This window comes from Protobothrops mucrosquamatus, unplaced genomic scaffold (assembly GCF_001527695.2).
Source record: "Protobothrops mucrosquamatus isolate PMUCROS unplaced genomic scaffold, P.Mucros_1.0 scaffold2358, whole genome shotgun sequence".
In the NCBI taxonomy this organism is placed as follows: Eukaryota; Metazoa; Chordata; class Lepidosauria; order Squamata; family Viperidae; genus Protobothrops; species Protobothrops mucrosquamatus.
In genome coordinates, this window is record NW_015388436.1 from 100,626 (window position 1) to 124,890 (window position 24,265).

General features: G+C 40.4%; 1 protein-coding gene across 1 annotated transcript in view; it reads left to right on the forward strand.

Moving 5' to 3' along the window:
* Window positions 1–1,084: 1,084 nt before the first annotated feature.
* The window catches only part of SLC26A6 (solute carrier family 26 member 6), a 48,393-nt gene continuing 25,212 nt past the window's right edge, over window positions 1,085–24,265 (forward strand). Inside the window, exons 1-14 of the mRNA XM_029285861.1 lie at window positions 1,085–1,150; window positions 6,807–6,987; window positions 9,745–9,884; window positions 11,300–11,410; window positions 12,045–12,220; window positions 12,803–12,967; window positions 13,061–13,213; window positions 15,949–16,031; window positions 16,414–16,561; window positions 17,312–17,425; window positions 19,826–19,903; window positions 20,141–20,236; window positions 22,111–22,217; window positions 23,057–23,126. Of these exons, the coding sequence (XP_029141694.1) occupies window positions 6,851–6,987; window positions 9,745–9,884; window positions 11,300–11,410; window positions 12,045–12,220; window positions 12,803–12,967; window positions 13,061–13,213; window positions 15,949–16,031; window positions 16,414–16,561; window positions 17,312–17,425; window positions 19,826–19,903; window positions 20,141–20,236; window positions 22,111–22,217; window positions 23,057–23,126 (1,578 nt within the window). The 5' untranslated portion in view covers window positions 1,085–1,150; window positions 6,807–6,850. The remainder of the gene's footprint in view (window positions 1,151–6,806; window positions 6,988–9,744; window positions 9,885–11,299; window positions 11,411–12,044; window positions 12,221–12,802; window positions 12,968–13,060; window positions 13,214–15,948; window positions 16,032–16,413; window positions 16,562–17,311; window positions 17,426–19,825; window positions 19,904–20,140; window positions 20,237–22,110; window positions 22,218–23,056; window positions 23,127–24,265) is intronic.

Consider the following 24,265-nt stretch of genomic DNA (forward strand, 5'->3'; position numbering starts at 1 on the left):
TGATTATTAACTGAAGTAAGGAATCCTCCCAGAAATCTGCCAAAGACTGATCAATACCGCAATATCTCATAAATATTTGAAGCCAATCCCCCTTCCCCAAGGGCAGTCTGCCCCCTGCTGCCACCATCTCTCCTGCCTGTTGCCACCCTGATTAATGAGAATTGCTCTAAATCAGGGGTAGTCAACCTTGGCTCTTTTGTGACTTGTGGACTTCAACTCCCAGAATTCCTGAGCCAGCTAAGCTGGCTCAGGAATTCTGGGAATTGAAGTCCATGAGTCATAAAAGAGCCAAGGTTGACTACCCCTGCTCTAAATTCTCCTCCTCTAACCCAACCTCATTCTGCTTCCAGGAGGGTGTTCTCCTACTGATCTTTCCCTACTCCTTTCCATTAGTTTCCACACAACAATTTTGCCAAATTGACACCCTTCAGATTTCAGAAAGAGAATTCTGGTCAGACCCTGTCCCTAGCAGGCTTCTGAATCGAAATGGCTGGGATCCTGAATATTTACGACCTCTTTCTTTCATTCTTTCTAAGCAACCTTGAGTTTTGCCTGGGATGGGGGAAAAGGTTTTATTCTGTCAGGTGATCCGTCATTTTTCCTCCCGCTCTCTTAAGCTATGATTGGTCTTAATCCAAGCAATGGTTGAGAATGAGGGGTCCTTGGTGTTCTCTGAGCTTGGTTGTTTTCCTGCAGTTGTTTCATTACCCAAACTAGGTAACATCAGTGCTAGCGATGAGAAGCCCAGCCTATCCCTGATTAGGGGAAAGATTGTCTGGATGTCCCCTTCTGCCAAATGTCCAGTACTTGCATCTTCTTTAAAAGAATAGGTGGGGGAGGGAACTGGCAGTGTCTCAAGTTTGTTCACCCTCATCCATCCATCTTGACTCTGATAAAGTCCCAGAGTCCTGGGCCAAATCATCAGCCAAGCCAGGGCTCTGATCCAAGAAGCACAACAGAAATACCTCTGGAACCTCATCCAAGTGGAGAAGCAGCAGGACCAGTGTAGTGACATTAAAGCAAAGAGGGAGTGGTGTCTCAAAGATCACTGTCAAGGATTAATTCTGAGCCAAGCTCAGAAGCCCAGGGTTATAAAGCTGTCTGTCTGCAACATGTGTTATCAATTGAACAGTTGTGTGACATCTATCAGGTAAGAGAGGGCAATCCCTACATTCCCTTACAAATGCCCCTAAGAAAAGGCAGAGCCACAACTAATAGATGAATAAGTAGAAAACAGAAATAGTTCTGTTGGGGTAGTTGGGATGGTGGAAAAGAGTTGAGATGGAGGTAAGAATTTAGTAGCTCTTTGAGGGTTAAAAATGATCTTCATTTGAGTTTAGTAAAAGAAATGTTAAAAATTAATGCTATAAACCAGAACTTTTGGGCACTTGTCTCGAGAGCTGGAATTGACTCTAAAGCTTACTGTGATGCATACTTATGTTGAATGTTGTACAAATGGGATTCACAAAATATTGCAATCCAGATTATATCTGTAGCAAGCCATAGTCCCAGATGCTAAATTATTCCTGCTCCCATTCCCATTTTATTTTCATGCTTCCCTTGTATGTTTTAGTCATAATTCCTGACTTGTCAAGAATGTTTGTGCTACTCATCATAGGCTTCTTTTCCTGAATATCAATTTGTCCTTTTGCAACTACTATGTGATTTAATTTATTCCTGAACAAGGGGTGGGGAGGTAAGATAGGATCTTCCTTAATTGTTGTTTAGCAATCTTAGTGAACTATATACATGTATACATGTTGGGTATACATTTCTGCCTTGGTAGCATAGACCCAGTTTTCATCACAGAATTGAATAAGTCTTGTTCTGACCTTGTAGGATAAGCATCAATCCAGTATAAAAGGAGTATTATGCTACTTGGTGACTTTAGAATAGCATGAGGAAAAAGCAAAAAGAATTATTGGCCATGAGAATTAAAATATTACAATATCCCGATTAAGGCAAAACTAAGGCATATTTAAGAGAAAGGTTTGGAAAATAATGAACAAGTTGCCAAGTTGCCAAACCCTTTTTCAGTCAATTGATTAAGAATAATCTGAAAACGAATGTTTAAAACAAGATTACATATGGCTGATGTGCGAGCCCTATCTCTATCAGATTACAGTTTTAGAGGAAAGTCTATAAACATGAAAATTCAATCTGCTCAAATAAAAAAGTGTCAGGAATTTTTGGCTTCCAGGATTGAAGTAAGAAAATAATTGTGGGCTTCCATTTTTCAAACATAAACCCAGTTTTTAAAGTGGACATTGTGTCCAGTCAAAATCCTATCCCTTAGTGAAATATATGGATGTTTTGGTGAGTGGAAACAAGAGATAGATCAATGGGCAATCTTACATTAAGAAAACTGGATCTAATTCCAGCTCTTGTATTAAGTAGAAAGAATCAGTAGAAACCAGAACAGGGACAATGCCCAAGGGTCTGGACAGCATGTACCCTCAGATAACATAGCCCCAGTATGTAAATCCACCTTCCACCTGTGAAGGGTCTTAGAGCAGAACTAAATTTGGTAATTTCTATGTGACGCAAAAAGCAAACACCGGAGTGTTGACCATGAGAGAGACAAGTGCAGGATGGGTAACAGCCTTATCGAGTCAACTATTGGAGTCAACAAAGCAGCAAGAGATAATGCATTTCCCACTTTTTGTAATAAGGATAACCTCTGTAAAGCCCCAAGAGCAACCTGATAAAGAGTAACTGGAGTGTGATGGTGATTCTGACAACATGTAAAGACCTGCATTTTTATCAGTGCAACTGCATACCTTTTGAGGAAGGGTGTTTGTTGATTTGCATTCATATTTATCAGAATTAAAAGCCATCCATGATTAGACAATAACTGAAGGTATTTTAGTGAGAAAGGATAAAATTATTTTTTCTTCTCCTCTGGGAAAAAAAGAACAAAAACTGGAAGCAGATTTGTATACTCTTGACTGATAATTATGGGGAAAAGGAAAAAGGAAAGGAGAGGAAAATCTCTTCATCAAACCATCTTCTATTCCAGGGGTCTTCAAACTTGGCCCTTTTATGACTTGTGGACTTCAACTCCCAGAATTCCTCAGCCAGGCCCACAGGCTGAGGAATTCTGGGAGTTGAAGTCCACAAGTCATAAAAGGGCCAAGTTTGAAGACCCCTGTTCTATTCCTTTTAACATTTTTACTGATGCCTACTATGATGATTCATGCTGCTTGTGAAGGCAATAGAGGTTAGGCTGCAAAGAGTCTGAAAACATGGGTGAGCAATTGACCCACTCATCTCCCAAATGTCCTTCATCATGTCTTAGATTCTAGGATCTAGAATCTCCAACTTGCATAGAGAGGACTGAGCTGGGAAGTTTAATCTTATCATGTAACTCTGGAACTCTCATTTCCTGATGAAATCCAGGAGATGGTGACTTTTCCACCCAAAACGTAGAAGCCAATTAGAATGACTATGAAAACTTACTTAAGACTGGCCCTGGGATAAGGCAGCGTCTCAATGCAGCAAATGTCTTAGGGGTACAGTAGAAAATAGGTGGCAGAAACAGCTCTTAAAGGGAACAAGACCCAAATGCTATGACTTCCTCATAGGTAAGGTGAAATGGGTCAGGTGAAATGACTCTATAGGATGGCTTTCTCAATTAGGTTTTGACATGTTCACAAGCATAACCAATATGTTTAAATTGCCCAGAGCAAATACAGTAAAGTTCCTATGCACTAGCAGAATTATAGCAAGGATGTTCTTTCGGGGAGATTTTTTGCCTTATGGTTGCACTTTCAAAGGGAGATATTTTGCCTCTCTTAATATTCAAAATGATTTTTCTCCCCTGAGTTCTATGGTGTTTAATCATATTAATTGTTCCCTTCTGGTTCCTGGATCTGGTCAAACTCTGTTTATTTGCAGGAATGCATATGTAATGCATCACAGCCTGGAAGGTAATAATTAACGAGATCAGAACATTAACTGGGACACCTCTTAGGATCCAGTGATACAATTCTTTCTTTGCTTTTGGTAGAGAAAAATCTCTCTTCCAAAGGTGATATTTGCTTCCGGTAGAATTCTGTAAGTTTTCTGTGAGTGAAAAATGTCTCTCCAAACCAAACTCTTATTTCAAAAGAGAGCTGTTCCCTCGGGTCTTTGGCAGAGCAGAAGAAAATTAAATGCCTTTCCTTGCCTAATCTGACCCCCCCCCCCTCACTATCAGGTTCCATCACTACCACCAGCACCAGCACCACACTGGCAGCAGATGCTCATGGCATTAAGAACTGTTAGAAGAATTATTTTGCCTGCCGATCGTACTTCTTTTTTGTAGTTCCACCTGCCTTGGTCCTGAAATGCTCGGGAAAATTTTGAAAACCACAATGCCTGAGAGCCCAGAGTCTATGCATATAGTCATTTGTCCTTTTCTGCCAGGCCTTAATCTTCCTTTGGATGGCATTTAGTTTCCAGAAATTAGCCTGTTCTACCTCCCTCCCTCCAAACCAAGCCAAGCTCTAGCTTTGAGCACCAAAAGAAACCTCTTCCAATACATCTGGGCTGCCATATGGTGGGTGGTGTTGATGGTGGTGGGTCTTCATCCCAACCATTAATAAGACATCCTGGTGTAAAAACGATTGTTAGGTAAATTACAGCATGTACCATCTTTTATTCAACCAAAAACATCTTCATCTAGTGAGTTTAACATTAGTAAATCGGAATATCCTAGTCCACATGCTACCAGATAAATGCATGAGTGTTCCTCTGCAATCATCTGTTGTAAAGTACACCTGAGAATTATTTCTGCTATAAACAGTACCCAACCTGATTGAAATAGACACTTTTTCTTTTCCAATCTTCTATTTTAAAACAAGTTTTATGCTCCCAAGTGTGGCATAATGTACTACTCAAAATTATTTGTTACAAGGAGAAATGCCTGTATTCTATTCTTCACTGCAGATGAAATCTCTTACATATGCATGCTAGTTGCTGTGATATGTGTTTATTTTGAAGTCTTCTTCTTCTTCTTCTTCTTCTTCTTCTTCTTCTTCTTCTTCTTCTTCTTCTTCTTCTTCTTCTTCTTCTTCTTCTTCTTCTTCTTCTTCTTCTTCTTCTTCTTCTTCTTCTTCTTCTTCTTCTTCTTCTTCTTTCCTTCCTTCCTTCCTTCCTTCCTCCTCCTTTAAATATGAAGCAACAGGAAGAGAGGGAGGAAGGCTGGCTCAAAGTGGCTGCTCTAGAAAATTCTGCATCGCAAGACAAGCTGCTTGCCTCTCTTGCTGCTTCCAGTTGTTTCTTAGGTCAACTTCAGAAATTCCAACCTGGGTTACAGTGAGTTGGGCCAGATTGAGCTCAGTCCAGATCATGGCTACTGCATCTTATCGTTCATTTCTCTGCTCCTTGCCTTTCCCATCCCATGTAGGGAAGGCAAGCCACATTGACTAGTTCCTGTATGGACTGGCCTACAGTGCCCTTCTTATTAGTCCATGCACCTTTTCTTTGTTTTCCCAGATGCTTGCACACAAAGATGTTATCACAGCCCCTTGCTGCATTACCTGACAGTAAAACAGACCCTTATGTTTTCTTTCCCTCCCTTTATTACAGCATTGTTGTTCTGATGCTACAATGATCAAAGCAACAGAATACTAGGGTTGTTGTTGTGGGGGAAATCAGAGGAAGAAAGAGCATTATGTATATTTGCTGTTTTGAGTGATTTATAAAAATATTAAAAGTGGGATATAAACACATAAAAATAACAGATTATACTTTCCTTTTCATGATCCTCTGTAGATCCAAGTGAATTCTGTGGCACAAAAGAATTGGTAGTTAAGCTTTATAGGAACAAAAGCTGCAATGTCCCTAAGTTGCAATTTACAGATCATATTTTTTGTAAAATAATAACATAGAGGACATGGAAGTACAGGGGGGTTGAAAGGCAAGGTGAACATGCCTCACCCAAGCTGGCAGAAACACAAAGAGTGCCCATTGGGTGAGGAAAAGGTTGCAGTGACCGCTGAGAGAACAGGAGGTGGGGTGTGCCAAGCACTGCAGCCAGTTGGAGGTGAGGCTGTCAGTAGAATTGAACAAAGACTCTTTTCTCTGAAGGGTTTGAACCAGCTGGGGTCAACCAAGGCCAGTTTTGAATCAGACCTGAAAAACACAAGGCAGGGGCATTTATACTGAGCTGGAGACGAGAGAATGATGACTTAGGGAAATATAACTGGTTTCTACTGGCAATGGGCCAAGCTGCAAGCGAGGCTCAGCCCTCTGTCTTCTTTCCTTTTAAAAACATTTCTCCTCAGGAGCCATTTCATTTAGATAACTACTTGGATATCTACCAACTGCTTTAAAACATACCTTAGAATTTTAAAACGTTGGGCTCTATTTTTTTAATGAGCCCTTTACTTAAAAAATTCAAGATAGAACTCAAGGACCCTGGTTTAATTTTTTTTTTAATTGGCAGAACAGGTTTATTATGCATTTTATTCATTTGATTAATTTATATTGTAATGCAAACTCTGGTTGTCTAAGATAAAATTTAAGAACTCAGAACAGAAAGTATCCAAATTTTTTTTAAAAAAAATCACATTTTTATTCTGTGTTAAAAACACACGGCTTTGTTAAAACATGCGGCTCTGTAAGCACACACAAACATACATGGCTACAGTAAGCAACCCTAGTCATCATTGAATTAATGTCCACCTCACAGCCTCCACAAACTTTCAACTTCCAAGTTTTTAGGGCTTTCTGAGAACCCAGCAGGGTTGGGGGCCAGCCAGACCTTGGTCGTTCCACCTCAGAAACATTAGCATCGATGGTGCTTCTTCTCCTCTTCCTAGCCCCAAGGCTGAATCACAAAACAGGTGGGATCACTGTGGCAGGCATGGAGCCAAATGAAGAGACAGGCCACTCCAGGGCAGAAAGTGCAGGTGAAGCGCTGAGTGAATCTGAGCTGGAGAAGATCGGCCTGAGAAAACAGATTCCACGAGGGTCACTTTCCACCAAGATCAGGAAAATAAGGTAAAGTATTGCTAATCCTTACTAGCGGCACGAAGAATCAGGAAAGCATGTTTTAGATTAGGAAAAGATGAATGAGAAAGGGCCTTGGGAAACATGGGGGAAAGTAAGCTGTTGCTTCCGAATGGCAGATGCTTGGAAGGAAATGATGACAGAATACAGGCGGTCCTCGATTTACCACAGTTCATGTAGTGACTGTTCAAAGTTACAAAGGCACTGAGAAAAGTGACTTATGACTGTTTTTCACACTTATGACCATTGTAGTCATGTGATAAAAATTTGGACACTTGGCAACTGACTCATATTTATGACGGCTGCAGTATCCTGGGGTCATGTGCTTTTGCAGCCCTCTGATAAGCCAAGTCAATGGGCAAGCCAGATTCACTTAACAACGGTGTTACTAACTTAACAACTGCAGTGATTCATTTAACAACTGTGGCAAGAAGGGTGGTAAAATGGGGCAAATTCACTTAACCAGTGTTTTGCTTAGCCACAGAAATGTTGGGCTCAGTTATGGGGGTAAGTCAAGGACTACCTATATTTCCCCTCTTGGGACAAAGAAGACATGTTGCCCTCAACTCTGAGTGAACAAAAGAACAATATGCCAATGCTACAGCATATAAATGGTTTCCCCTTCATGAAACTCTTTGGTCTCTCTTTTATGTTTAGATGTTTGTGCTATTACTTAGGACTCAGGGGTAGGCAACCTTGGCTCTTTTATGACTCGTGGACTTCAACTCCCAGAATTCCTCAGCCAGCCATGCTGGCTCAGGAATTCTGGGAGTTGAAGTCCACGAGTCATAAAAGAGCCAAGTTTGCCTACTCCTGACTTAGATGATCTAAAAAATCCCACCAATTCTCAAGACCTCCCTAATTTGGGGAAACCGTGCAGTTTGTACAAACAGAAACTATTTCTGGAATAGGTGGCTTGACCATGGAGTAGAGAAAACAAAAAACTGAACTGAGAGAGAAGTGTAAGCATCATGGAAGAGGGTATTGTTGACTGATTGAGAACAGAAAATTCCAATATGGTATTTCATGCTGCAACATTAGGCTCCAGGCTGTCTTCCCTAGAGAGTGTGCCTCAGAAAAAGAATCGCATAGCACATCCAAATATTTACAGAGCTTATATATAAGAGGAAATGAGATGGGATTTTGGATCTATAGAAGATGTTTAGTGCCCTCTTGCAAGGCTTCTTCTGCCTGCAAACATTCAAACTTGTCAGATTTTTCTCATACATTATATATACATGCATATGTGTGTGTGTGTATGTGTGTATATGCACCCACATATATATATATACAATTGTATATATGTAAAACAATATACAATTTGTTTTACAAAGTTAAAAAACAAATCTGAAACAATATAGAAAAAAGAAAGAAAAAGAAAAAGGTGTTTTAAAACAATAGAAAGAAAAAAAGAAAAAACTACTTAAAGAAGCGACTTCAAACTTCTTTCTTGCAGTTATAGCCAGATTTGAAAGCTTCCCCCCCCCCCCGTCTAAATTAGATAACATGGTTCCCTTGTCCCCATATCCAACTCATATCAATCAGTAAATTAAGGGTATGTGGTAACTGCTCTCTCCCTCTACATTAAATAAGATAGTTTGGCCTGTTTTGCCTCAACCATCACTGCAGTTTTGTGTCTCTCCCAAAGGAACCTTCCGGTATTCCACAAAAGACAAAAGAAAGTAGCCTTGAAAGGACTTGAGTTAGACATTTCTTGACTTTCTTCATGTACTTCTTTACATTTTATTGGTGATATTTCATTGCTTCTCATTGCTGCCTAAAAGGTCTGGAAAAGTACATTGGATTTTATGTGAAGAGATGAAGCTGCCAATGGTTAAGGGGACCAACCGTCCTCCTTTAGGGAGGACAGTCCTCCTTTTGTAAGTTCTGTCCTCCCTCGAAAAGTGTCCTCCTACATGTCCTCCTTTTCGATATTTGAACACTAATCTGCAGGGCTTTTTTTTTTTCCTCATAGAACGCTCAGAATAGTGTTCCGGCACCTTTTTTTAATGGTTTTTTTTTTAACTTTTGCATGAGCTGTGCTACTCCCACTATTGGCTTTCGAAAGCCAATAGGAATTGCTGCTAAGCGTGCCAAAACACCCGGCTGGCAAACTTTGCACATGCAAGTTGTCTGTATTATTGTTGCAATAAATAAAATGTTTCTTTTATTTACGATATTTTTTCTTCAATTTATTTGTGTCCTCCTTTTCATTGTAAAAAAGTTGGTCACCACCTTACCAATGGTGGAAGTGTCCATATGGGCCAGCACCTGAAAACTAGCACTGCTCAGTTCCTTTCCTCCCCGCTCCCCACTTTTTAATGTGATTTTTGGGATTGTAGCTAACTATTTTTGCCAAACACTGGAGCAAAACCTTGCCTAACATGCTCTGTTGCACTTTTAATAAATAATAAAAAAGGGGGCAGAAAGGTTGTGGCCATTTGTTGCACACAACTAGTTAGCAGTAGGTGGAGCGGCTCCACCTCTGCTTTTAGCCATCAAAATGTCCAGAATTTCAATATTGCAACTCTGGAATTTGATCTTTTTACTGCAGCATAATGTGGCACAGCCACTGTGTTTTTTCTTCTTGAGTGCACATCTGTGATAGATCCTGGGAGTGATGCAGAAGTTTACCTCATGATATGAAACAGATTCCCAGTTCTTTCATTGCTCCATTTCCCTCAAGGTCCATGTAAGTTCAAGAGCCTGCTTTCCTCTTGCAAAGGCCTTTGTCCACCTCTTTTCCAGATGCTCAGGATCAACTGCAAAAAGCTTGCTATTTCGGTTCCTGCCCATCCTTAGCTGGTTGCCACGCTACCCAGTCAAAGAATGGTTACTAGGGGACATCACCTCAGGATTCAGTGTGGGAATTATGCATCTCCCACAGGGTATGTTATCTGAGATCTTCTTGTGAGTCCTGGGAGAAAGTAAAATATCCTCTCACCAATTATTGGCCCTGCACACATTTGAGAAGAGAACAAGAGTTGTATAAGTAACCTTGCTGTGTCATTACCATCTGTTTTTCAAAACACCACTTGCCCCTTTTTGCTTATTTATTTATCAGAGAGAGGTTCTGGGCAGTGTACAATATAATCAATAAAATTAACATTCAGATCAGAATAATTTAAGATTAAAAAGTTTAGAATTATACAAATACCATTATAAAATTACAAAATTCCAAGATGGGGGCTTAGCAGTTGTTAATACAGGTGTGTGTGGGGGGGTTCTCATGGGTCCAGCCAACCCCATGGCTGTGTGGTCCCCCATGCAAGGCTGCACAGCCAGGTTTTGACCCCTTTGCAAAAGGCTAGAAAATTGGGGGCTTTCCTTGCCTTTGGTGGCCAGATGTCCCACAAAGAAGGGGCGGTGGCAGAGAAGGCCCTCTTCCTTGATCCTGCCAGTTGGAATTCTCTGACTGATGTATTCTCTTCCTCTAGACTGGACTTTCTGAAATAATTTTTGATGCTAAAGCTATAGTAATCAATGAATGCTAAGTAGAAATAGGCACAGAAAAGAAGTTGGAAAGCTGTAGCCTGGCCCTGCCGAATTTCACTGTCAAAATTCAATAATAATCTGATTGACTTCAGCAGGATGAACTTAGCTTGGTTTTTATAGAAATTGTAGGAAGCCTCTGGACACAAACCTTCGCACATCATGCCCTCTTGCTTTTTCTCCACAGTGACTTAAATGTCTACTATCAAAACCTGAATTACTTCTAAATTTCCACATTGAGATTTGGGCTATTTGGAAGAGGTTTTTAAGGATGAAAATAAGGGCAATTTGCTTTCCAGATGCTTTCTGTTCTCATTTCTACAATTAATCACATCAGATCTAGGAACCTGATAAACCTGGAAGTCCCAACCTTACTCTTCTGGTAAGGGCACCTGTAGCTTCCCAGGTGGTTATAGAATCAAATTGTAGCTCATTATCCTGGGAGAATGTCCACTTCCGCTGTAGGAAAACCTACTGAAAATCTGTCTTGGCTTTTGCGTCATTATGCTTTGAAAGAATGGAACTGAGTTGCTTAAGGGAAAAACCCTTGACAAAAAAACGTATTTAATGCAGATGTAAGGTGTGTTGATCTGGGGCTTATGAGAATTGTGGTTCAAACATCTGGAAAGGCAGTATTGCCTAGTCTTGTCCAAAGTATTTGAGACACATTAGCAAGTTGGTGGGAAATTACAGGAGGAGGCCATAAACATTTCCCACATAAGTGCTTGATGGGTGAATAAAACTAGAATAAGTGAAATAGAAATGAAGTGTTAATGACATGTGTGGTAACTTCCACTTCTATTTCTCCAAGGTTTGGCATATGCACTCCTAGCAGGGCTGCCTCCAGTCCATGGTTTGTATTCGGCCTTCTATCCAGTTCTGCTGTATTTCATATTTGGGACATCCAGACACATCTCTGTTGGTAAGCAGAGAATGCTAATTTACATGCCTGATGGGATCACATTTACTAGAGGCAGAACACCAATGGCACCACCAGTGACGAATCATAGGACTAGAATTCATAAGTTTGGGAAGCCCCCAAAAGATTTGTGGAAAGACTATCAAAGAAAGCACTTATTTGAACAACTGGAAACCGTAACTGCACAGACATCCTTTTTAGACTCCATTTTTAAAATGTGCTGCATTTTTCAATTGGCTGGCACAGTACTTTTTCCAAGTTAAGCAGAAAAAGTTTTGCAAGGAGAAGAGCAGTAGAGGGAAAGTGAGGAGAGCCAGCAACAGCAGGAAGAAGAAGGGAGGGAGGGGAGGTTGAAACAAATGATAGCATAGAAGGAAGATGAAGCAGCAGGACCTTCAAAGTGCTTTGTTCCCCCCCCCCCTTAAATTTGGCAGTACCTAAATATAACACTGGATACCACGTTTCTATTAGCACATTTTGCAGCACAGATTTATTTATTCGCCCAATGGATATATGCCTGTTGTATCATATTATGGTTATTAACATGGTCTAGGAAAATGGACATCCTTTCCAAAATCTTTTGAATCAGAAGAAGAGATTAAAAAGGTTCTCTCAAACCTTTGATGTCTTCCCACAGGTCCATTTGCTGTCATTTCTGTGATGTTGGGAAGTATGACAGAGTCACTAGAACCAAATGGAAAATATCTGGAAGTGATCATTGGCACCAATAAAACATTTGTCAATGAGACCCGGAGGGATGCAGCCCGAGTTGAGCTGGTAGCTGCAGTCACCTGCTTAATGGGTCTGTTCCAGGTAAGAGGGAGATAAAACATGCGGTAAAAACCTGGTTGTGTAAGCTGAATCAACATCTAAAATCTGAAAGTAAGAAATATTGAATTTGCTTTAGTGTTGATCTTACTGTTATTAGGCAGGATGAGGTAGCTGTAGTTAATGTAGACAGTGGCGTGGATATGTTGGAAGGCAGCTATTTGCAGAGTAAATTAACAAAAGATGAGGGAGTCAATAGGAATAAAAGGGAAGAAGGAACAGGGAGGCTGTAGGGTGCATATGCAGAGAATAGTAAGAAGTGAAAAATGCCATCTCCTGCATAGTTAATAAGTGTGTGTTCTAAGGGCTGCTGAGTGACTGGGTAGGTGCTTCCCGCTAAATAAACAGTCTGTAACTGAATTTTAAAAATAGCTTGATCCCAGGGAGCGCAATGGCTTCCAAATTATTGAAAGTTGGGCTTTCCTGCTTAGCAATAGTTAAGCATTTGTTCTGCTTTCTGGGTCATTAGCTCTCTGGACTAATGATGACTTTAAAAAAAAAGTGCTAGAAAATCCTGGGAGAGTTTTGGTTTCAGCAGGTGTAACTTCACCAATGATCTTTTTTTAGGTTGCCCTTGGCCTGCTGCAGTTTGGATTTGTGGCCACCTATCTTTCGGAGCCCTTGGTGCGAGGCTACACCACAGCTGCTGCTGTCCATGTGCTGGTTTCCCAGCTAAAGTATGTCTTTGCAATCAGCCTGGAAGAGAAATCTGGGCCGTTGTCACTGATCTATGTAAGCACAGGTAGAACACCCAGACGTTGTGTTTTCATCAGTATTCTTGTGTCTTCAAATTATAACTTCCTCTGTCTTGTTATTTTCCCACAGACCTTTGTGGAGATTTGCTCAAAATTACCTGGAACTCATACTGGTACTTTGGTGACTGCCTTGATCTCCATGATTGCCCTTTTGCTCATTAAGCTACTCAATGACAAATTGGATAAGAAGCTTCCAGTACCTATCCCCATTGAACTCCTCACGGTAACTTATTGGGTGATGCTCCAAGAATATTGGCTTGCTTGTTTTTTTTTCCCTAAAATGACAATGGAACAACAATACAACCAGTAGTGCAGAAGTCATGACATAATCTGTTAAATCTGTTAAAATTACAAGAAAAAAACAAACTAGCATATTATCCCCAAAATACCCCACAAAAATCTAATTATTAAAACAAGACAAAAACTTGTAAGAAATAAAATTATTGGCATTATACTCAGCGGAAGGTGAATGTTAGTGTCCTTTGTAAGGAAAATGCACCATAGTTTGGCTGCCACCAGCTTAAAAAGTTATGTCTAATGTGATTTACACAGCTACCCATTTCACAAGTGCAACATGACAGGTGCCAGAGGCGGCACTCAGAGCCCTCTCTGTGGGCACGCGCGCCGTCGCCCCAGTCCTAGGCCTTCAGCTGGCTTTTATAAAACCTTTTTCGCTTTAGGCCTCTGCCGCTGTGTGCAAAAAAAAAAAAAAAGGTTCAATCAATCAGTCAATTTCAACTTCTCGTGGAAAAAAAAAAGATCTTGCAAAGTTGGAATTGATTGATTGAACTTTTTAGTCCCACCCAGTCTGCTGTTACCACCACAGCCACGCCCACCCAATGGGCCACACCCACCCAATGAGCCACACCCACCTGGCACCCGACCATGCATAGGTGGGTTTTGGGTTGCAGTTTGGGCACTCAGTCTCTAAAAGGTTCGCCATCACTGGCCTATATTGACATATATTCAATAGTGGAAGAATGAAGATGAAAATATTTTACTCTTTAGCCGCGTGTTTAATAATTGTCCCCTATTGCCACATAAAAGGTACAGTTGAAAAATGATGTTAAGTCTTTCGGTAGCCACAAGTGGGCCTGGTTCTCACTTTCTACATGTCTGCTCTAGATACGAATTTCCATGCCGGGATCCAGAAGCCCTCCTGATACTTTTCAAGATTCTCTTTTGGAAAAATGTTAATGGCTGGGATGGTTTTTTAGTTGGAGTTAAAAAAAAGAGAGAGCAATCATTGGAAGGAATTTGTTTCCAAGCAATTCTGGGAAGGAATTAGAATTAGCTTCATCCCTTCTATTACTTTGTGGTAGAGAGGAATACGAATTTTATTCTGTTTCCTAGGAAGAAATAAACTCTCTTCATTGAAATGAAGATTTTATTTTTTAAAGAAACAAACGCAGGAGAAATGGAAAGAGTTGGGAACAAAGAGTTTAGAGAGCTTTTTCTTAAAACCTGGGTCTCAATTCCTGAGCATTCGGCTGTGCTTGATTTTAATCAAAAGATCAAGGGTTTTGGTGAGCTGCCATCTTGCTGAACCATCTGCTGCTAAAAGTAAGAGACTGACAGTTAATTAATGGATAATGTCATTTAGTTTAGGTAATTTCCTCTGTTAAAAACATCTCTGTGAGATTTAAGTTGCCTAATGGCTTTTTCTTATGAACTTTTTATTAAATTATACATACTGCTGCTTTATTGTTGTTATGGTTCATCACACCATCAGCCAGATGTTCAGACTGGATTTGGTAATTTTGTCCACCTATCGAGTCCTTCCCAAGGATGTGGGATAGGCAGATGTCAATGTTTGATGGTGTTACAGATACCATCGCAGCTTATAAAGTATTCTGAGTAAAACTGCCTTTTGCAATTGACTGATGATGAATTGGTTAATGCCAATGATGTTTTGTTGTTGTTATTATTATTGTAATAACATAGAATTATGTTTGGGGGTTTTTCATGACAACAATTTACCAATTTATATACTCTTTTAAAAAGAGCTCAAGATTAAAACAAAATGAAATGAAAAACTAAGCAAAACTGACAGATTTTGTAAACTGTGAGATCACTGTATTGAAAGAAAATTCTTCACCAGGGTCCAGTCCAAGCTGAGAATAAGCAAAATGGAGACTGTTTTAGAAAGAAGGTTGCAGTTTATTGAAGAGGAGAGCCAGACAGAAAGATGGCTCTGGGAAAGCTGACCACATGTAGTAGGGAGTGGTGGGTTGTTATACCTTCTTGAGCTTTTGTTTGGAGTTGTTCCTGTGGCATGAACTTTGACCTGAGTTTGAGTGTGCCTTTCTGGTATTCTGATGATTGTGGGTTAATCCTATTATGTCCCAAAGGTCATATCCTGCTTCCCTGAGGGTGTGGCTGATGATTATTGGATTTTTTTGGTGTGAGGGATTGTTGATTCTAGGGATCTTTGTCTTTCTAATCCAAGCTTCCTGGCTCCAATCTTTCTGACAAGATTATCACATCTGCATTTCTGCAGACCTGGTTTCTGTTTGGGGCAGAGAGACTTGGGGGAGGGATGTTGGTTTCTGCCTTTAAGATCCTTTGGGGAAATATATTCTGCCTTTTTAATATTTCCTAAAATATTTCTTTCTCTGGATTCTTCCCACAACTGCAATGCCTCTGTGGTCAGCAGCCATTGGTGCTGCATTTTCAGAGTCCCATTTCTGAGACCAAAAAGAAAAGGGTTAGAATACTGCAATGGCTGAGTCTCCTCCGCTCTTATTATGCATCTGAGGAACACCTAGATCAACCTTCCCCAATCTAGTGGTCTTTAAAGATCTTCATATTAGCTGACATTTGGGAAATTCTGGCCCAACAGATAAGAATGAGGCCATCCCATTAGAGATATTGCAACCTATTAAATTCCTTCATCTGTGCCATTCCTGTCATTAAATTACAAAATAAAATTTTGCCTCCCCGCCTTCTTTTTTTCAGATTATTGTCTCCACGGCAATCTGCTATGGTGCCAGCCTGAACAACAAATTTGGGATTAGTGTTGTGGGTGATATTCCTAAGGGGTAAGTGTTTCATGCTGCTTCCCCAAATCCACTGGTCTCAGAGCCATAATATATCAGATTAATTGGTTTCATTTGGACTGCACAAAATGGAGGTTCCCTTCCCGTTTGCTGAATATCCAGGACATAGCAATATAAGCTATATATATTGTGTATATATGTGTTATATGTATGTATGGGTAGATATATACTTTCTTTTGAGAACAGGCAACAGAATTCTATTTTTAATGTGATCCAGTGTGCTCACAGAAAAAAATGACAATAAAAGTTATCTTGTTTTGTCTTAATTTCCCACCCCTGGGAAATCACCTGTTCCTCTCTTATTTTGCCTTGTGCTACCTGTACAGCAGTATTGCCTTGTGGCATCTATGTTTCCTTACTGTAGATTGAGATCTCCTGAAGCCCCCAATGGAAGCTGGTTTGGGCAGGTGATAGGGAATGCTTTTGCCATTGCTATTGTTAGCTATGTCCTTTGCATCTCCCTTGGGAAAATCTTTGCCCTCAAGCACGGTTATAGTGTGGACAGCAACCAGGTAAGACATTTGTTATGCTTTCATTATCTTGGCTTCCTGGCTTTTTCCCCCCTCCCTCTTTGCCTTGATTTTATTTTCTCTCTTGATTGTCTTGTCCACTATCTATCTACTCCTGTTGCAGGTAGTCCTCAATTTACAACCAGTTGCTTACCAATGGTTCAAAGTTATGAAGGATCCTCCCAGGAATACCAACAACCCACCTCTGAAATTTCAACGTTTCTCTCTCTCTCTCTCTCTCTCTCTCACACACACACACACACACACACACACATACACACACACACACACACCTGCAGTACCATGACTGCAGATCAGGCACTCAGCAACTGGTCTGAATTTATGGTTATTTGCAGCATCCTGCATTCACACGATCACATTTTACAATGGTTTTGTCAAAACCCGGCATTTACTTCCAGTTTTCACCCAAACTGCTCCATAACAAACCATTGATTCACTAAACAGTTGCGGTGCTTGCTTAACAACTGCAGCAAACTGCTTTAAGACTGCAGTTTACTTAACAACTGCCACAAAAACTATTGTAAAATCAGATTAGTCACCCGGGTGACCCATGTTATAACTATTGTGACTTACGGCAGTAATGGGCAGGCTCCATTAAAGTCCTAAATCCTACCTGTGCTGTACTTCTGAGTCAAGGGATGGGCATACAGCCATCCCAAAGCCTCTTCCAAACTTTTTTTCCCCTCTCCAAATAAAGAAACACACATTGACTTCTTCTCAACTCTCTTGCAGGAACTGATAGCCTTGGGACTCAGTAACGTCACGGGTAGCTTTTTCCATTGCTACAGCATCAGCTGCTCCATGTCCCGCTCCCTAGTACAAGAAAGCACAGGAGGACACAGCCAGGTAAAGGCCAGTTAAGCCTGTAGCCTTTTTCTGAAACGAGGAAGTAATTGTGCAGAAATTGAAATCAATCAAATGGATGGACAGCGGAACAGACCTGCAGAGAGCTCAGTGGGAACTAATTGAAAGGCATGCTGGGATAGATGAGTTCACTCTGATGAATGCAGTGGTGCAATTAGCTTTAGAAATCACATCAATTAGTCTTGCAGTGGACTGAGGGAGGACTTGTTTATCCCGAGAAGATGATTGTATTTATATTATGAAATATAATAAGCTACTTACATTTAGGGTAATTTTTTTTAGTGTTTTTCCGAGTGGCCCATGAATCTGCTCACAAATATTAAGCAGCCTTGAATATGCTACTGGAATTAACATGAAGTTCAAACCTTTATTTTATCAATATTCTCTCTGAATGTGTGAGACAAATAACTTATTGAGGGCTGTTTGCTTTCCTGCTTTCAAAAAAACAACCCAGTATCCACCATGACCACAAAAGTGGTCAGTTTTCTACAGATCTTTTGGCACTATGACTGCCTCTATCTCCAGACTGCTCAGACAATTGGAGTGACAGGAAATACTGCTCAAGGCCAAGCAAATAGTAAAAGTAAATATGTCTTGAACTGAGACAGACACTCACTGACTGTGGATAAATATATGCAGTTTTCTGATAGCGATATGGAAGGATTTTTCCATTTACTTCCTTTTTTCTTTTTACTTTCCAGTTGTAGTATCACAGATTGTGAGATTTAGAAAGTACCTTTGGAGATCATCTTGTCCAACCTCCTGCCCAGTGCAGGAATCAATTATTTCAGCATCCCCCTCGGTTGGCTATCTCATCCCTTTTGAAATCCCTAGCAAAAGAGAGTCTACCGCCCCTCAAGTCAGTCTGTTCCACTGTTGAACAGCTCTCACTCTTAGGAATTTTTCCTGATGTCCAGCTAAAATCACTTTTTAAATGTATTCTTTCTTCTCTTGTCTTAAGGAACATCTCTGAACAATTCTGCCGTGTATTCTATATGACAGCTCTTCTGATGTTTGAGCTCCTCTTGCAGCCTTCTTTTCTCCAGACTAAGCACACCCATTGCCTCCAACCATTCCTCATAGGTTCTTCCTTCTGAGACCCTTATCATCATGGTTGCGGTCCTTTAGACTCCCTTCAGTTGTCAATATACCTCCTAAAATGCAGTAACCAGGATGCAACATTCTCAGAGGAGATGTCAATATTCCATCCAAGATATTCTAGTTTATAGTCTACCCAGTGGTGGGATTCAAATATGTGAACAACCGGTTCTCTGTGTGGATGCCGCTTCCGGAAGTCCATTCTGGGCCTGGGCAACAAAAAAATAGCTACCGGTTCTACCGAAGTGGTGCGAACTGGCTGAATCCCACCACTGAGTCTTCCCAAAACAGAGTCAAGAGGATTGATTCCTCTACATTTTCACATTTCACTGTTTCAGCCTAATATTGGTATGTGTGTGCATGTATGTTTGCAGCTACATCACACTATTTGCTAATGTTCACATTGTGTTACATTCAGATCCTGTCTCATGTAGCACTGCCACATCCAATATTCATACCTTAGACATTTTCTACCAAAATATAAGACTTTGTCATCAACTATGCTGATAACCATCTTTCTGCCCTGTGTTCCAGCTTGTCAAGAACCACCCACATCATCTCCTAAAGGGCTTGCTATTCTCCCTATCTTTGCATCTTCTGCAAATTTTACAATCTTTTTAAATCTTTTTGTACAACTCATTTTTAAATATATGGGTCAACACGGGTCCTAAAATTGAGTCTGCAGTACACCACTTGACACTTTTGTGTATCTAGTTTGATTTTAAAAAAATCATGAATATATGTTTATAAACTACACTTTTTCAACCGGCTCTATATTCGTGTAATAGTGTTATAGTTCAGCCTAGTTTACTAGAATCTCATGGGAATCAAATACTTTTACTGACCTCAAAGTACACTGTTCCATGGCAATCTCCTAAACTGGTCTCTCTATGAAAAAGGGAAATCACACTGGATGGGCATGACTTGTTCTTGATAAACCTGCGCTGCCAAGCAAAACATTGTCTTCTGAATGCTCACAACCTGTCTAATAATCTGTTCCAGAGTTTTGCTCAGTATCAGCTTCATACTGACCAATCAGTCAGAACACAGGTTCTTTTTTTTTTCTCTTTTCACAGGTCTAAAACTTTGTGTGGTCTCCCATCCATGTAATAACCAGGCCTGACCCTGCTTAGTTTTGGGCCCAAAGCCAGCCAAGTGCTACCATCCAATGTCTTTAAAACCTGATAACAAGCTGAAACTGGAAGAAAGTGAAATTTGGAGTTATTTTCTTGCTTCGTGCAGCCTTGCTTTGTATTCAGTTGTTCCCTGTTATCTACTTTGCAGATGGCTACCGTCATCTCTTCCCTCATCATCCTGGCAACCATTTTGAAGATTGGAGAACTTTTCCACGAACTACCCAAAGTATGTTCCAAAATTAGGCTGTTCTTTTTTGAAATATCAATGAGATATAGTAGATATTGAAAGAAACATTCTCCAAATACAGTGGTAATATCAACATATCTCTTTGTGGCATTTACATCATTGTAGAAAAGGTTTATACTGTATTTATGGGAAGTTTCTTCTGTTCTTACTCATTATTTGAATTAAAACTGCCTACTCTAGGTATTATTAAATAGCATCTTTGCCATTTTCTTTTAGGCTGTCTTAGCTGCCATTGTGATTGTCAACTTGAAAGGCATGTTCAAACAGTTCAAAGATATTCCTGCACTTTGGAGATCTAATTTTACCGACCTGGTAAGTAGGAGAAAACTTCAAGAGGAATCCAAAGGCAAGAAAAGACTGATGGATGGCCATAAATTCTGCTCTGTATGAGGAGCTAATCTAGATTATGCATGCAGCAGGGATATGATGCAGTTCTCATACTCAGAAACAGCAAATAATAATAATAATAATAATAATAATAATAATAATAATAATAATAATAATAATAATAATAATAATAATAATAATAATAATAATAATAATAATAATAAAGTTGGAAGGGACCTTGGAGGTCATCGAGTCCAACCCCTGCTCAGGCAGGAACCCTACACCATTTCGGACAAATGGCTGTCCAGTCTCTTCTTAAAAACTTCCAATGTTGGAGCATTCACCACTTCTGGAGGCAGGTTGTTCCATTGGTTAATTGTTCTAACTGTCAGGAAGTTTCTCCTTAGTTCTAAGTTGCTTCTCTTATATCCACTTCTATAGATTTGAGGCTGTTACACATAGATTCCCAAAGGCAAGGAGACTGGATATGTTCCATACTTTGGGAGGTGAGATAATAATGACGGTGGTGATATATTAAATTTGAATGCTACCCAACTCTCAACAATTCTGGGTAGCTCACAACATTCAAATAAAAAAATTACAATGCAACTTTAAAAAAAAAAGATGGGAACTGCGATTAGGATAGTCCAAAGTAGGGGGTAATATCTGAAAAAGTTTTTTTTCAGGCTCCCACAACACCCACCTCACATGGTCTTTTCAACAAGACTGCACAAGACCACCTGCAAACACCCAGAATCAAGCTAGGTAGAGCTTTAACATTAATAACAAGCACTTCCAATGGCTTCTGTAAATCAGCAGCCTTGGGGGTCACTGCAGTATTGGTGTTCAATGGCTGGATCTGTCCTTCTGATTGGCAAATTGGCGAAACAGTTCTACCAATTGTAGCATCCAATAGAAAAAAAAACCCATGAAGAGGGTGTTGCAGTAATCTCACTACGAAGTAATTTGTATTTTCAAAGCACCTACTATATCCTGTTTCACATCATTGTTCTACTGCTTCCTATAGAGAAGGTTCCAGGATGCCTCATGCTGTTTTAAAATCTTTGATGAAGTGGTTCTAGTTCCATGTTATTTTTTATGCTGTAGGTTTTGCAATATGGTGCTTTTTTCTTCATATTTATGTATTCCATAGCTAAGACATAATAGAACAATAACAATGTCCTATAGCAGTGATTGCGAACCTTTTAGAGACCGAGTGCCCAAAAACTGGCCCTGCCCACACTCTACCTCCTGCCCTGGCCTCCACCTGCCAGAAGGGCCACTCATCGCCTCCAGGGCCTGCCGCAGATTGCCTAGCAGCGCCATGGCAGCCACACCCTCTGCCCGCGCCCCACAGCATCAACTGTGTGCGATGGGGCATGAGGGCAGAGTCTTGTCTACGCTGCCTGGCTGCCCATGTCCTTGGTTGCACTGCTCCGCATGGTCCTTGGCTGCACTGCTCCGCGTGGGCCACGCTCAGGAGTGACTCTTCTCCAGGGCTGCTGGTGAGGAGGGGGTCACGGGGGGAGGCAAGGCTGGGGCAACGGCATGTGTGCCCACAGAGAGGGCTCTGAGTGCTGCCTCTGGCACCCGTGCCATAGGTTCGCCACCACTGTCCTATAGGGTTATTTAAAAAGCATCTCAATAGTCCACCTGACATAAATCAATTGCTTTCAAAATCTTGGATGACTTGACAAGGTTAGTCAGGACCACTGGCCAGCTGCAATTTTGCACCAATTCACATTTGCTAATATTTCTCAAAAATAATAGCTACTGAATGTCTCCCTCTTCTAAAATTGAATGGAAATCCCAGTAATGCTTTCAGTACTGTTGTTATTCTCTCATTCTCATATCTCCAGCTTATCTGGCTTGTAACTTTTGTCGCTACGGTACTCTTGAATCTTGACTTGGGACTGGCAGCAGCTGTGACATTTTCACTCTTCACTGTCATATTCCGGACTCAGATGTGAGTATTACACTAGCTAGCAAGAGGATGGGAGAAATAGATTTGGCAATTGCTTTTTGCTAGACTTTTATAGTGCAGCAGTATAAGGCATTTATATTCTGCCCCATTTCAAAAGATTCAGGTTGGTTTGTTCAAAGATAAGATCGTATTTAGAAACTGACAAGCAGAACTGTGCTAAAGTAAGGCAAGTAATATCAAACATTTTTTTTATCAGAGTGTGTAAGCCAAAGATAAACATGAGAACTGTGGTCCCTTAAAGCTACTGAATTATACTTCCCAGATCCGTCAACATAGTCCATTCTGCCTGGAGGTTCTGGAGGTGAAGTTCAGTATCTAACAGAAGACAGACTCCATCTTACTATTGGTGGAACTTCTAATTTCAGTACATATGCATAATTAAATCAAAACACTGTTATTACAATGAAGCAAGAAAAGCACCTTATATCTGTATATGGAACCATTTAACTATATGCTTAGTCTATATGTTTAATCTAAACTGTGCTAACTGAACAGAGTTAAAGCATAAGCCATTCTTTTTGCATAATCAGAGTATAAATACTCAAAAAGTTGTGTTACATCTTTTTTCATCATTGCAATCTTTCAGTATCATGGGTAACATTCAAAAGAGTCATCATACTTGGCTGGCTTTATCTAAAATTACTTATATAAACAATTACTGTATTAGATAATCCAATAAAGAAACTTTAACATATAACTATATAAAGCAAGCAGCTTCTTTGTCCATGAGGAAGTCCAGATATAGATGTCACAAAGGATCTATTGTGAGAGCAGGCTAAACCCTTTGCTAATCCTTTTTCTCTTTTATTACCTTTCCTAAGGCCTTATTATTCGATTTTGGGACAAGTGTCCACCACAGGAATTTACAAAGACATTGCTGAGTATCATAAAGTAAGTATGTCATGAAAATGATTAAAGGAGATGGTTGTCTGGAACTGCATAGGAAAAGATATTTATTTACGGTTAAACTTTCTATGCCACTCTTTCTGGACTGGCTCTAAACAACTTAAAAGGCAATGCATTAAAGATAATTTTTTTTAAAAAAACAGGCAATACAAACAATATTGTGGAGTACCTTGTACTCTCTGAGCTTGGTTATTTGCCTGCAGACATTTCATTACCTGAGTAGGTAATATCATCAGTGCTAGTGACTGTGGGATTTGCTCCCTATTTATATTCAGTGGCTTGCCCTGGCAGTTTTGGTGGGAATGTGGTTCTCTGCTCTGTAGTTCCTTAATTAGGGTATTGTTTCCTGTTTGATTGTTCTCCTGGAGGTAATCCTTGCTTATCTTATTGCAACATTAGTATAATAAATATCTACCATGGGCAGGGCCAAATAATATCTCCGGATGGTCTTATTGAATAGCCAAGTTTTTATAGTCCTATGAAAATCCACCAGGGAAGAAGTATTGCAGGTCGGAGTGGGCAAGAAGATTACAAATGCAGACCACCACTGTGAAGCCCAATTAGGTCCTGATCCTTGCAGTGGCAAAGTCCGTATTGTGCTTATTAATCCTCTGGGAAACCTCCTCTAGCCAAGAATTACAGTTATTATGTTGGGTTTAAATGACACAACTGACATGCCTGCCTGTGATCTCTGAGAAATTATCTGCCCAGCAAAACAACAGAGAATGATCAGTAAAGCTGCTGTGCTTACAATCTTCTTGTCCAACATTTCTGCTTCTTTTGTGTCTGGATTGGAGCAGACTTCCACCATCTTTAGATCTTATTTTACATATATCTTAATGTTCCTGATTTATCTTCCCTGGCTCCAGGGAATTACAAACGCTTCTCTACGGGAGGGTGCCTTCCCCGCGGTCCTAAAGGAGGAGGTGGTGAGGCCCCTCCTTAAGAAGCCCTCCCTGGATCCAGATGTATTGGCAAATTATCGCCCAGTCTCCAACCTACGCTTTGTGGCGAAGGTTGTTGAGAGTGTGGTTGCACAGCAGTTTCCCCGGCACCTGGAGGAAACGGTCTATCTAGACCCTCTCCAGTCGGGCTTCAGGCCGGGATACAGCACGGAAACGGCA